Source organism: Dermochelys coriacea, chromosome 9, assembly GCF_009764565.3.
Source record: "Dermochelys coriacea isolate rDerCor1 chromosome 9, rDerCor1.pri.v4, whole genome shotgun sequence".
NCBI lineage: Eukaryota > Metazoa > Chordata > Testudines > Dermochelyidae > Dermochelys > Dermochelys coriacea.
The window spans coordinates 104,959,366-104,971,639 of NC_050076.1; the positions used below are offsets into that span (position 1 = coordinate 104,959,366).

Sequence of the window (12,274 nt, forward strand, 5' to 3'; positions counted from 1 at the left end):
GCTAGAACAAATCTTTACCAGATGGGAGCTTCCATGAGTAATAAACTCAAATCAAGGAACACGTATTACTGATGAAATTATGCATACCACAGTGTCTTTACCAGGTATACAGGAAAAATAGCATGTTGTTTACCATCCTCGGTCTTCTAAAATAGTTGTTGTAATAATAATTAATATCCTAAAGCTAATGCTTACAAAATACCTAAAAAGATAGAATAAAAGGGACGGGAATGTTCAGTTGCAATTAACATTAATGGCCTTGTGAGCTACCCCTCATAAAGCTATGGAGATAGCTCCCAGTGAAATTATAATGGGGGATAAAATGACACTGCCAGAACACTTGCTATGTGCTAGCCCAGACCTAGTATAGGCACTAATGAATCAGTGGGGGTCACAGTTAAAAGGGCAACCAAAAAGTGTCCCTTTAGGGGTAGCCAAAAACTTAATGGGTGGAACAGTAAACAGCTCAACAATTCAATCACACTCTTAAAAAGAAAGAGAGAGAAAACAGAATGGCTTTGTTGTTGGAATACTTTGTGTTTGTTGAACTATAAATTTGAATATACAAATTAAACCAGCCAAAACAAATAATCCAAACCTCCCACCCAACAAACTCTGGAAACTCATTCCAGACTACAACTACAATTGAGTGGCTGGACAAAGCCAACAATAACAGATATTTCAATGCTTGCCACAGATAAACTGGATATTAGAAAAATAGATGTGGTTGAAAATCTGCATAGTAACCTTAATTACAACTACACTAAAAACACTGGTAAAATAAACTTAAAAGTATCATATTCTCAATGTAAAAAAGGGATGACAAATTTATTTTCTATGGGAACATTAGAAGGGGACATATTGAGATCTACATTTTGTAAAATTAGGGTGTGTAATTTTAGGGCTAGTGTATTAATTAAAATCAGACAAGCACAAACCCTGAAAAAAAACCCAAAGCCAATCCAAATAAAAATGTATATCATCCAAAAAACTTACTAAAAATTAGCTTTAAAACATAAACCAGCAGGAATGTGTATTGGAAAATCAGGAACGTTTCAAATAATTTATCCATGGATTGTATCAAAAGAAATAAAAAGGCACTAACAGCTTCCCCAGATTTTTACTTAGAGTCAGAAGAGTACAAAAATTATGTGTAATGTCATTTGAAAAAACACCAGTGGGTGCTGTCTGGGTTTAATGGAACTTGGTCTACTGCATCTAAACAAGTAGCATGAAGGGCCACTCGCAAATCAGCACAAAAATTCTAAAGTTAATAGCAGTTGATGCAATTCGTTGCCAATATACATACCAATTCTTCTTTGAGTGCTTGGTCATGTCAATTCCAAATAGGTGTGTGTGGCTGGGTGCACAGTCGTCGGAAGATTTTTCCCCTACCGGTACCTATTGGGGAGGCTATGGAGCCCCCTGGATTGGCGCCTTCATGGAGGTGTATAGAGATCTCTGCTGACTCGCCACCTCTTCCTTCTTACTGCCAGTGACGGTTGTTGGAGCAGCTTTTCTCTTGCTATGGCAAGCAATCCCCTAGTGGACTCTTTCTAGTCATATCTGTAAATAGTTTAAAACTTAGTATTAGTTCAAGTAGTTCTTAGTTAGATAAGTTTCTGTTGGGGGTTCCTCCCACCACGTTTCCCCTCCTAGGGACTGGGGCATGTCTCGGTCTCAAGGGTTTAAGCTGTGCAGGTCCTGTCTGAAGCCTATGCCAAGGGAGACCCACACAACTCCTGTTTTAAAGTGTTTTTGGGGGAAGCCTATCAGACTGAGAACTGCAAAATGTGTGGATGCTTCTGCCTAAGGACTAAGAAGAAGAGGAACTTTAGGCTGAAACTACTCCTCACGGAGTCAGCCCTTTGTCCCCAGCCTGTACAAGTGGTGTCCAACCTCAAGCCCAGCACTTCAGTGTGGAGCGTGCTGGCCTTGGTAAGAGAGGCTGTGGCACCAGAAAAGGACTCAGGCTCCAGGGATCCTCAGCACCACCACTCCCTGGAGTCAAAGACCTCCTCCGGTGTGCGTGCCTGGCACCGTTCCCATTTGCCGGTGCTGCACAAAACAAAGAAGATAGACAGAGGTTGCTCTCCCAGTAAAGCAGAGGCACCAGCAAGGCACCTGCCCTGGGACACCTTGCTCTGGCTCCCACTCAGCTGGCACAATCGACTCTGGCCTAATAGGGAGGTCCGTCGGGTCTGGGTCTCATGGATTCCCCAGTGCGGGAGTCTCGGGAGGAGGACTTAGACCTTACCTCCACGCTGTAAACCTTTGAAGTGGCTAGGGACCTCATAGTGATAATGGCTTAGTCCCCTGCATGGGCACCGTCACTGTAAAAAGACACCATGCCTTCTGGGGCAAGCCGGCGATGATGTGGCACCACTCCCCGGCACTGTCTTGGTCCACACGGCCCTAGTTGCCAGGGCTGGAGTCCTCATCAGACTTGGAGGCGGAGTCGAATGCCTCTAGGTGAAGCTGTTACGCTTATACAAAGCACACAAAATCTTTTTTCAGGGGAAAAGGCAATATGCTGCATTTATTGAGTATATAGCAGTTAGCATATGCTTTTCACACACACACACCATGCACACAGTCCCACCAGTCCATGTTCTAGTTACCAGTCCAGAGCTTGGATCAATGTAATGGCCAGCCAGATTGGTTGCAGAGTGGAGCCGGGCTCTGTTGGTCGCGATCTGAGGCTCCTGGAGTTGTTGACAAGACGAACCCAAAGTCCCATGGCAAAGCACCCTGTCTTTATAGTCCTTTTTCTTCATTGAAGTCTATGTATTTTGCTGTGTCATTTTATGACCGGTTACTCCTCAGTTGGTGTTATCTTTTGATGGCATCTTTCTTGTTAGCATTCCAAAACACCTCTAGGAGGGCCATCCTGTCCTGGTTTCAATTTAATCAATTATCTTGTGTTTTAGAGTGCTAGCCTCCACCTCGGACAACAATCTGCTATTCCTCAATCATGGATAGGCGTAGATGGTTCTCTGGCTTCGTTAAGTCTCTTCACTCCTCCTCCCTTGACCATCTGGCTCTAACAATGGCCTTCACACCTTATCTTTTCCTGATCCATACATTCCTCATTCACACAAACAGTTCTTCACAGAGACCTTCGAAGGTATACAAATAGCAGTGTTTTATGTTAAACAAGAAAGGCATTGTAAATTAAACCTTACTAAATCTTATAACTACATTGGGGCCTGGACTTTCAAAATTTCTCTAATCTAATTAACGTAGACACAGACAAGGTCCTGTCTTTTACTTACAAGGCATGAAAAGAAGAAAATAGCTAATACTAATATCAACTATCCTATTCATTTATTCTAACAACTTAAACCTTACTATAAAACATGCAATACATATAACAAAACATAATCAATTATCCAGCACAGTAGCCATAGTACAACAAAGACGGCACCGCTCTTGGCACTGCTCCAGACAACAGGAAGGGCAGCCATTGCCTTTGATGTCATAGCCACCGCTGTGGCAGGCACCAGTTCAATGGCCCTTCTGGATCCCATGGGCCTACCACCGAGCCCAAGAGCTGGGGTCCAGATCCTTGTCCGTGGCTTCAGAGGCACGGACCCTTCCATCATCAACATCTGTAGCCCGGGAACCTCCACAGGGACAAGAGATGGGTACACAGGCCAGCACTGAGACAGCAGCAGGAGCCGGCATCGGGGCCGGTACCGAGATGGGCCCGGGCTCGGAGACCAGCACTGCTCCCGGCACCACTCAGGGCGTTTCGGCATGGGAGATGCCTGCAAGCCAGAGGGGCAGGAAGACCCAGTGCCCCTGCGGGCATCTTCTTCATCTTCCCCTGATGAAGTGGTGGTGGGCACATCTACCACGCTGCTGGCCATGGACAACGGAGCCCACCAGGAGTTGATCAGATGGGTGTCTCAAAATTTGGCCATGCAGATGGAGGAGGGTGAGAGGAGACTGACCCCATGGTCGATATTTTGGTGCCTGAAGGTGCCTTGAGGATGGCTTTGCCACTCATTAAGACCATTCACAACACTACTAAAACATTGTGGCAAACGCCTGCTTCTCTTTCCCCACTCAGCAATAGAGTGGAGAGGAAGTATTTTGTGCCTTTTGAAGGGTATGAGTACCTGTTCATTTACCCTCAGCCGGGCACCCTGATTGTGGAGGTTGCCAACCAAAAGGAAAGGCAGGGACAACTGGAACTAAATCCTAAATCCAAGGAGGCGATGAAGCTGGATGTCTTCGATAGGAAGGTATATTCTATTGGGGGAGCTCCAGCTTTGCATTGCCGATCAGCAGACAGTCCTTAGCTGCTATAGTTTTAATTCTTGGAACATGTCTAAATTTAAAGAACTACTTCCAGTGGATTCCTGCTCGGCTAGGCTGCGGTCCTGGTTGATCAAGTCCAGGACCAGGGGCAGGGTCCTGCTGTGGTCCTCAAGGAAGGCGGGGTCGTCGTGAAGACCTCCTTGCAGGCTTCCTTACATTGGCTGACTTGGCAACCCATACCATGGCAACAGCCATGGCCATGAGAAGAAGCTCCTGCACGAGGTCCAGCAGACTATTCAGGATTTGCTTTTTGACTGTGTAGGGCTCTTTTTGGCACAAACAGACACTAAGCTCCACAGCCTAAAAGACTCAAGGGCAACTCTGAAGTCCCTGGGGCTTAACACACCAGCCCCCTAAAGAAAGCATTTTAAACCTCAGCCTGCACCTGAATTCTACCCAGCTTCTCCTAGACAGGATTATAGCAGGAAGTGGTGCAGGAGTAACAGATGGAGACTTCTCAGTCCTTCTCTAACCAGAAAACTGGATTCTTGATAGCCATTACCTCTGCCAGAAGGGTGTGTGAGTTGCAAGTCCTGATTTCTGGGCCTCAGAAAAGCACCCCCAGCCTCCAAGCCAAATTTTTTAAGGTGAGTCCAGGGGTGACACACCAGTTCAGATCTCGGATCCTTCCCCCGACTTTGTAAATTGTCTGTCCCATTTCTACCATGCCTGGGCACAAATCACCGCAGAGCAATGGGTCTTGAGCACAGTAGAATTGGGATATTCTCTCCAGTTCTGTTCCCACCTGCCTTTCCACCCTCCTTCCCCATCCCTCTTCAGAGACCCTTCTCACGAGCAACTTCTTATGCAGGAGGTGCAAATGCTCCTACAACTTGGGGCAGTAGAGGATGTCCCTTTAGAATTCAGGGGTGGGGGTTCTGTGCCGGGTATCTCCTAATCCTGAAGGCCAAGGGTGGGCTCAGACCTATTCTAGACCTGTGAAACCTCAACAAATTCATGAAGAAGATAAAGTTCTGCATGGTCTTTCTGGCTTCCATTATCCTCTCCCTGGATCCGGGGGACTGGTATGCCACCCTCAACTTGAAGGACATGTATTTTCACATGTCCATAGTCCCGTCCTACAGACAGTTCCTTCGCTTTGTGGGTCAACAATACCCACTATCAGTTTACAGTTCTTCCATTCCACCCCTTGGGTGTTCACCAAGTCATGTCAGTTGTGGCAGCCTTCCTGTGGAAACGACAGGTGCAAGTATTCTCATACCTCGACGACTGGCTAATCAAAGGCCTCTCCAGAGCCCAAGTGGAGGTCCATGTGACCCTAGTTCAGATGACATTCCACAGGCTTGGCCTCATACTGAATGTAGCAAAGTTGACCCTAACCCTGACTAAGAGAACAGAGTTCATCAGAGCTCTCCTCATCTCTGGTCAAACCAGGGCATTCCTTCTGGAAACTCACTTTCTCACCATGGGCGCCATCATAGAGGACCTCATGATACCCCACCACTATGGCATGAAATCGCCTGAAGCTGCTCGGCCATATGGCCGCTTGTACATATGTAATACAGCACACCACGCTGCGACTCCATCCCTTTCAGGCTTGGCTAGCCGCAGTGTACAGGCCTTATCGAGACTGCCTAGATAAATTGATCTCACTCACTCCCCCAGTTATCGAATCCCTCAGGTGGTAGCTCGATCCGCAAGTGGTGTGTGCAGGACTGCTCATCTCTGGACCCCAACCCTCGCTGTCTCTAGTAACAAATGCATCGGTGATGGGTTGGTGGGTGCACTTAAGCAGACTCAGGATGCGGGGCCTCTGGTCTGAGGCAGAACTTTGGCTGCACATCAAAGTCAGGGAGCTAAGAGCGATCTGCTTGCCAGATGTTCCAGGCCCATCTGAAGGGCAGATGTGTATCAGTATTGACCGACAATACAACAGCGATGTTCTATATAAACAGACAGGGTGCTGCTCACTCCTCTCCCCTATGCTGGGAATCCCTTAAGCTGTGGGACTTCTGCATCGCCCATTCGATACATCTAGAGGTATCGTACCTTCCAGGTTCCCAGAACGAACTGGGTTCGCAGTTCTCAGCAAGTCATTTCACAACCATGAGTGGTCCCTCCGTGATCAACATTTTCCAACGGTGGGGGTTTCCCCAAATGGATTTTTTTGTATCAAAGTACAACAGGAAGTGTCACCAGTTTTGCTCCTTCCTGAATCACACCCCGGGCTTGCTCGCGGACGCCTTTCTCCTCCCTTGGAAGGACCATCTATTATACGCTTTCCCGCCCTTCCCACTTGTATACAAGGTCCTGCTGAAGGTCAGAAAGGAGGGCACATCAATTATCTTAATCGCACCAGCGTAGCCATGCCAGCACTGGTTCACCACGCTTCTAGGCCAGTCGGTGGACACACCAATAATCCTTCCTCTGGTCCTGGACTTGATCAACCAGGACCATGGCTGTTTCCAGCATCCCAGCCTGCAGTCTCTCCATCTCACGGCATGGAAACTCCGTAGCTAAACCACTCCGACCTCAGATGCTCAGACCCTGTTAGAGAGGTCCTCCTTGGCAACAGGAAGCCATCCACTAGAGCCACCTATCTGGCCAGCTGGAAAAGATACTCCATTTGGGCATTACAAAAACACACTTCACCCTTACAGTCATCCATTCCTTTTATTCTGGACTATTTGCTGCATCTAAAACAGCAAGGTCTGTCAGTATCATCAATAAAAGCGCACCTGGCACCTATCTCAGCTTTCCATCCCGGTTCAGCTGGTCGCTCAATTTTTGCGAACCCCATGGTAGGCCACTTCTTCAAAGATTAGATAGGCTGTACCCTCAAGTAAAACATCCTGTTCACAAGGTTGAGATCCCATGTGGGCTCTTTAGACTGATGGGACCCCCTTTCTAGCCTTTAGCAAGATGCTCTCTCTTCTACCTTTCCTGGAAAGTAGTGTTCTTGGTAGCTATAACTTCCGCCAGGAGGGTGTCTGAGCTTAAGGCCTTAACCTCGGAGCCCCATACATGGTCTTCTGTGAGGACAAGGTACAGTTGCAACTGCACCTGGCCTTTCTCCCAAAGGTAGTCTCGTATTTCCATGCAACCAGGACATTCTTTTGTTCTTTCCTTAGCTGTACGCTAGCAACAGGGAACAAATACTCCATTCTCTGGATGTCAGATGAGCCTTAGCCTTCTACATTGAAAGAACTAAGCCATTTTGAAAATCAACGCAACTATTCATTGCAATTGTGGAGTGAATGAAAGGACTTCCAGTCTTGCCCCCAAAGGATCTCTTCTTAGATCACGTCCAGTATCTGGGCGTGTTATCACTTGGCAAAGATACCTGCCCCAGAGCTGATGGCATACTCCACAAGGGTGCAGGCATCCTCAGTGATGATCCTGTCACAAATTCCTATCCAAGACATATGCAAGGCAGTGATGTGGTCGTCAATCCACACCTTTTCATCACACTGTGCCATTACTCAGCAGGCCAGAGATGATGCAGCTTTGGGCAGAGCGGTGCTTCAATCAGAGATTCCATGAATTCCGACCCCACTTCCTAGTTATGGTTTGGCAATCACCTACTTGGAATTGACATGAGCAAGCACTCAAAGAAATAAAAATGGTTACCTACCTCTCGTAACCGTTCTTCGAGATGTGTTGCTCATGTCCATTCCAAGACCCACCCGCCTCCCTTCTGTCGGAGTATCTGGCAAGAAGGAACTGAAGAGGCAGCGGGTCGTCAGGGACCTATATACGCCGCCGTGAAGGTGTCACTCTAGAGGGATCCTCAGCTGACTTGACAGGTACCACCAGGGGAAAAAACTTCCGATGACTGTGCATGCGGCGTGCACACACCTACTTGGAATGGACATGAACAACACATCTAGAAGAACAACAGTTATGAGAGGTAGGTAACCGTTTTTTCATATCTCTGTAAAATGGTGTTCTAAATGGCCTAAAGGGTGCCCTAAAATAATTCCAGAATCAGATTAAATTGAAGTTGTCCCTTATCAAAAAATAAAAATAGTGTGTTTATACAATAATGTGTATTGTTTTCATGTCCTGGTTATTCTTAATATCACTCAGTGGAATTTTAAAAAGATCAGAGTATGTAAAGGTAGTAGAGTAAAAAAAAAAGCTATAGAAAAAATTCTTAGAGCAACTGTAAAACAGCCCTAAAAATAATTAAAGGTTTAAAAGAAAAGTTAGTAAAATAATAGGGTCTGACAGTGGGTTGCTTAAATCAAAAATGTCCTTAATAAACCAAGGTAATATATAAAAGTTACAAGGCTAACTAAATACATTAAAGCAGGAACTAAAATAGAAGGTGCTCCATCCCTTCACTAAAGTTCAAAATAAATTAGTTAAAAAAATTAACAATAATAAACATATATTTCCTCGGCACAAAAAACACCCCAAAATAAAGTTAACCGGTTAATTAGTCATAATGACAGAGCTATAAAACACACTATGGCTAGAAAGGTAATATGTGGGGAAATGTTACATACATAGTCACAAAAATTAAGTCTTTAAAAATTGTAGAGGTAGGAAAAATACTGGACCTCAACACCAACAGACAAATATTAAAGTGGTATAAAAGTAAAACACAAATACTAAAGAAAGTCTATATCCTTAAAAATGTAGCTGTGGTAGCAATGATAACTCCTAACTAGTCATCTTAAAGAGGATCTACAAGTTTATTTTTCACTCTCCCTACTGCTAATTTAAAAAAAGAATTACAAAACAAAAATGCATGTCCATTCAGTAGAAGTTCTAAAAGGACTTAGTCTTTAAGAAACGAGGCCAGGTGCATCAAATAGTGGTTCAGTGCTTGCACAAATGGTGTGAGGTGTCTACCTTAAATTGATGCATGGAGGTGCATGTGAAGGTGGGTTTGCCAATGCAATGCCCTTGGAGCCATACAACCAATCTGTGGCATAAATCAGAATGAAACCAGGACCCTCACAAAGGGCCCATCTTGTGTGCCTAAAATGAACATGAGAGCTACACTACATATGTGAAAAATAGAATGTTCTGTGTGGGTACAGAAAACAAAATACAATTATGAAGGGAAAAATATGTCCAGTTAACCAATCCTATTGGTGTTTTACCCCTTAATTTAAAACTGTGATGGGACAAGTTAAAGTAATGCCCTTATCTAAATTTGTTAATCCAACAGGAATCAAAAGTCAGCCAAATTTGGTAATGAAGCTACTCGGTTGCGTCTTAATTTTAGTGTCCATTGGTAAAATGAACATACATCTAAAATATCTTATTCAGCAAGCCCTGGCTCATTTAGTGCACATGTGTTTAAAAAAAAAAAATCAGGTAAATGAATAAAACGAAATATTACAATCAGTTGGTAAAACAAATAAACAGTCTTAAAAAAAAATCTGTTTATCCAAATTTTAAGGTATTGTTGCTTGTGCAAGTAATATGCATTGTAATAATGCTTATGTGCTTTAAATTAAAATATATGCATAAAAATTGGCAAACAAGGAAACCCCTAACAAATATTAAATCATCTAACCCTATTGCACAGTTCTGCATAAAGTAATGCCCTTGTCAAAAGGCCAAAAGCCTCAAGATGAGAATTGTAACAAAAAAAGTATAATGAACTGTAATAAATAAATGTATATTAAAGTGTGTAAAAGTAAATATATATTTAATAGTGTTATTAAAATGTAAAAGGAATTTTTCTGCTTTCTCTGTGTCTTATTCATATATTCCATGGGCAGAAGGGACCATTGTGATCAACTATTCTGACCTCCTGTATAACACAGGCCATAGAACTGCCCCCAAATAATTCCTAGAGCAGATCTTTTAGAAAAACATTCAATCTTGATTTAAAAATTGTCCATGATGGACACCACAGCCCTGGCAAATTATCCAATGATTAATTACCCTCACTTTAAAAAATGTACACCTTATTTCCAGTCTTGTTGCCACAGCTTTCAAAACTGCTTAAACTACTAAAACGTAAAAAATCTGGGTAGGGGGCTGTGTCTTATCTACAGTGAATTTTTGTATAATTCTATGTAAATAACAGGGCAAAGCAAACCAGACAAATATGTGATATACTAGCCAGTTGTAAATCTCCCTAGTAAAACAGACTAGTGAGAAGGAATAAATAATGCAACAGGACTAGCCAACCAGAAACTCCCAAGGCCACAAAAAAACAAATGAGTAAAAATGAAAATTATTGTTTAAACAAACAAACAAAAATCCCAATAAAACACCAAACCAATCAATAAAACAGCAGTGGTTAAAGGAAAAAAAAAAAGTCACCAATTAAAGTTTTAGCAAAATACATAAAAAAATTAGTTTATTTTTTAAAAAATAAAATGTTGCTTATAAATAAGGTAATATTGATAATTTGCACCTGCATAATGTTACAAAACAAGGTATAAAGAATGTTTGTTTGACAAAGGGAGGTGGAGGACCCACACCAGATTGGATCAGCATAAATGTAATAAGAAAAACATGCTACCACTATCCTGCTCTATCCACGTCACTTGTGCTTTATGTTTAATAAGGTGGTAATAGATTCTCCTAAAAGTGTCTTATTAAAGCTTCAAACTAGTTAAGCTTAGTACTTGGTGTGGACTATACTTTCGCCGAATAACGTGCCGGGTTTGCTGTCTGGTAGCAGTTCCTGCTGCTGAGAGCTAACTGGAGTGGCATTGCCTCTTACAGAAACCTGGCAAGGACCCTGGAGCACCAGATTGTAAATACGGAGAGACTGTTTACTGTCACACATCTCCATTCCTGGGATCACTGCACCCTGGCCAGTTACTGCAGGTGAGAGGATCTGCATTAATTTTGATGGAATAGATGGGCCCAGAGAGTTAAGTGTTAACCTGAGCCTGTTATTTTACAACGCTAAACAGTAAAATGTGCTTTGGGTTTTTGAGTACAGAGACCTTAGTGTTGTGGAAGCATAACCTTGAATTGAAGATACAGGAAAAAGAAAAAACAGTTAAAGCATTTTAAAATATAAAGCATTAAGGCTTTTATTTTAACAATATATTTTATTTCCTTTCCCTTTAGCTGTAGAGAGTTTTTTAAAAGGAAAACCCCTTGTTTAGCAGTTTTTCGATAATATTAAAGATGGTAATAGCTGTTCTTTTTGGGGGGAAAAGAAATTAGTTGACCTGGTTTGAAACTGTTATTGCTGCCATTGTTAGAGTTCAGTTTTGCTTTCTGTAAGACAACACACACAAAGAGAAAATTATAGAAAATATAGCTTCTGTCTTTGGTGCTGACATCAGTTTGAAGCCTTGCTGCTGGAAAAACATGGCCACAGCACAAGGTCTTGTTAGCCACTTTGAGATCTTGCAAACTTGTACCAGCATTGGGCTATTTAACTGCCTCACTGGTCACAGACTTACAATTTATAACAATATTGAACAAGATACAGTCCCAGCTGGCTAAGCCAGGCTCTTATTAAATAGAAGGTGAAAGAGAAAATTGAGATGGAAAGGACACATGATGGAGGTGATGACACCTGGAACCCAAGTCTCTCCTAGGTGCTGTTCAGGATTTAGTCTGGTGGAGATTGTGATGTCATTGATTCCCTCCCTCTCATTGGCCATATCTGGTTAGGATGCTTTTTCAGAATCACTGTCATCCTGGGGTCACAGGAGATGCTGGTAGTGGCAGCCATAATGGTAGAGTGTATAATCTGAAAAAGCAAAGACAGATGAATGGTTGGGGATAGTGATCCAGCACATGAGCAGTGATGGCAGGAGTATGATGGGCTATGACTTAATAGTTGGGTTCAACTTACATTCCCCCCCGCCCCATCTTCTCCTCCTGGTCACCAAAATCTGTCCTTTCATCACTACCCGTTGCTAAAACCCTTGTTCAAGCCTTGGTTTACACTTGATTATTTAAACCTTCTCCTCTAGTTGGCAGCCGGTATCAAGTGGAGTGCCCCTAGGGTCGGTCCTGGGGCCAGTTTTGTTCAATATCTTCCTTAATG

The 12,274-nt window shown here is 43.3% G+C and overlaps 1 protein-coding gene across 6 annotated transcripts in view; it reads left to right on the forward strand.

The window, feature by feature from the left end:
• The window catches only part of TAF1 (TATA-box binding protein associated factor 1), a 150,468-nt gene that overhangs the window by 37,044 nt on the left and 101,150 nt on the right, over window positions 1-12,274 (forward strand). For all 6 annotated transcript variants that reach the window (XM_038416405.2, XM_038416408.2, XM_043491528.1 and 3 more), the window contains one exon: window positions 10,987-11,091. In XM_038416405.2, coding sequence (XP_038272333.1) covers window positions 10,987-11,091 — 105 coding nt within the window. The remainder of the gene's footprint in view (window positions 1-10,986; window positions 11,092-12,274) is intronic.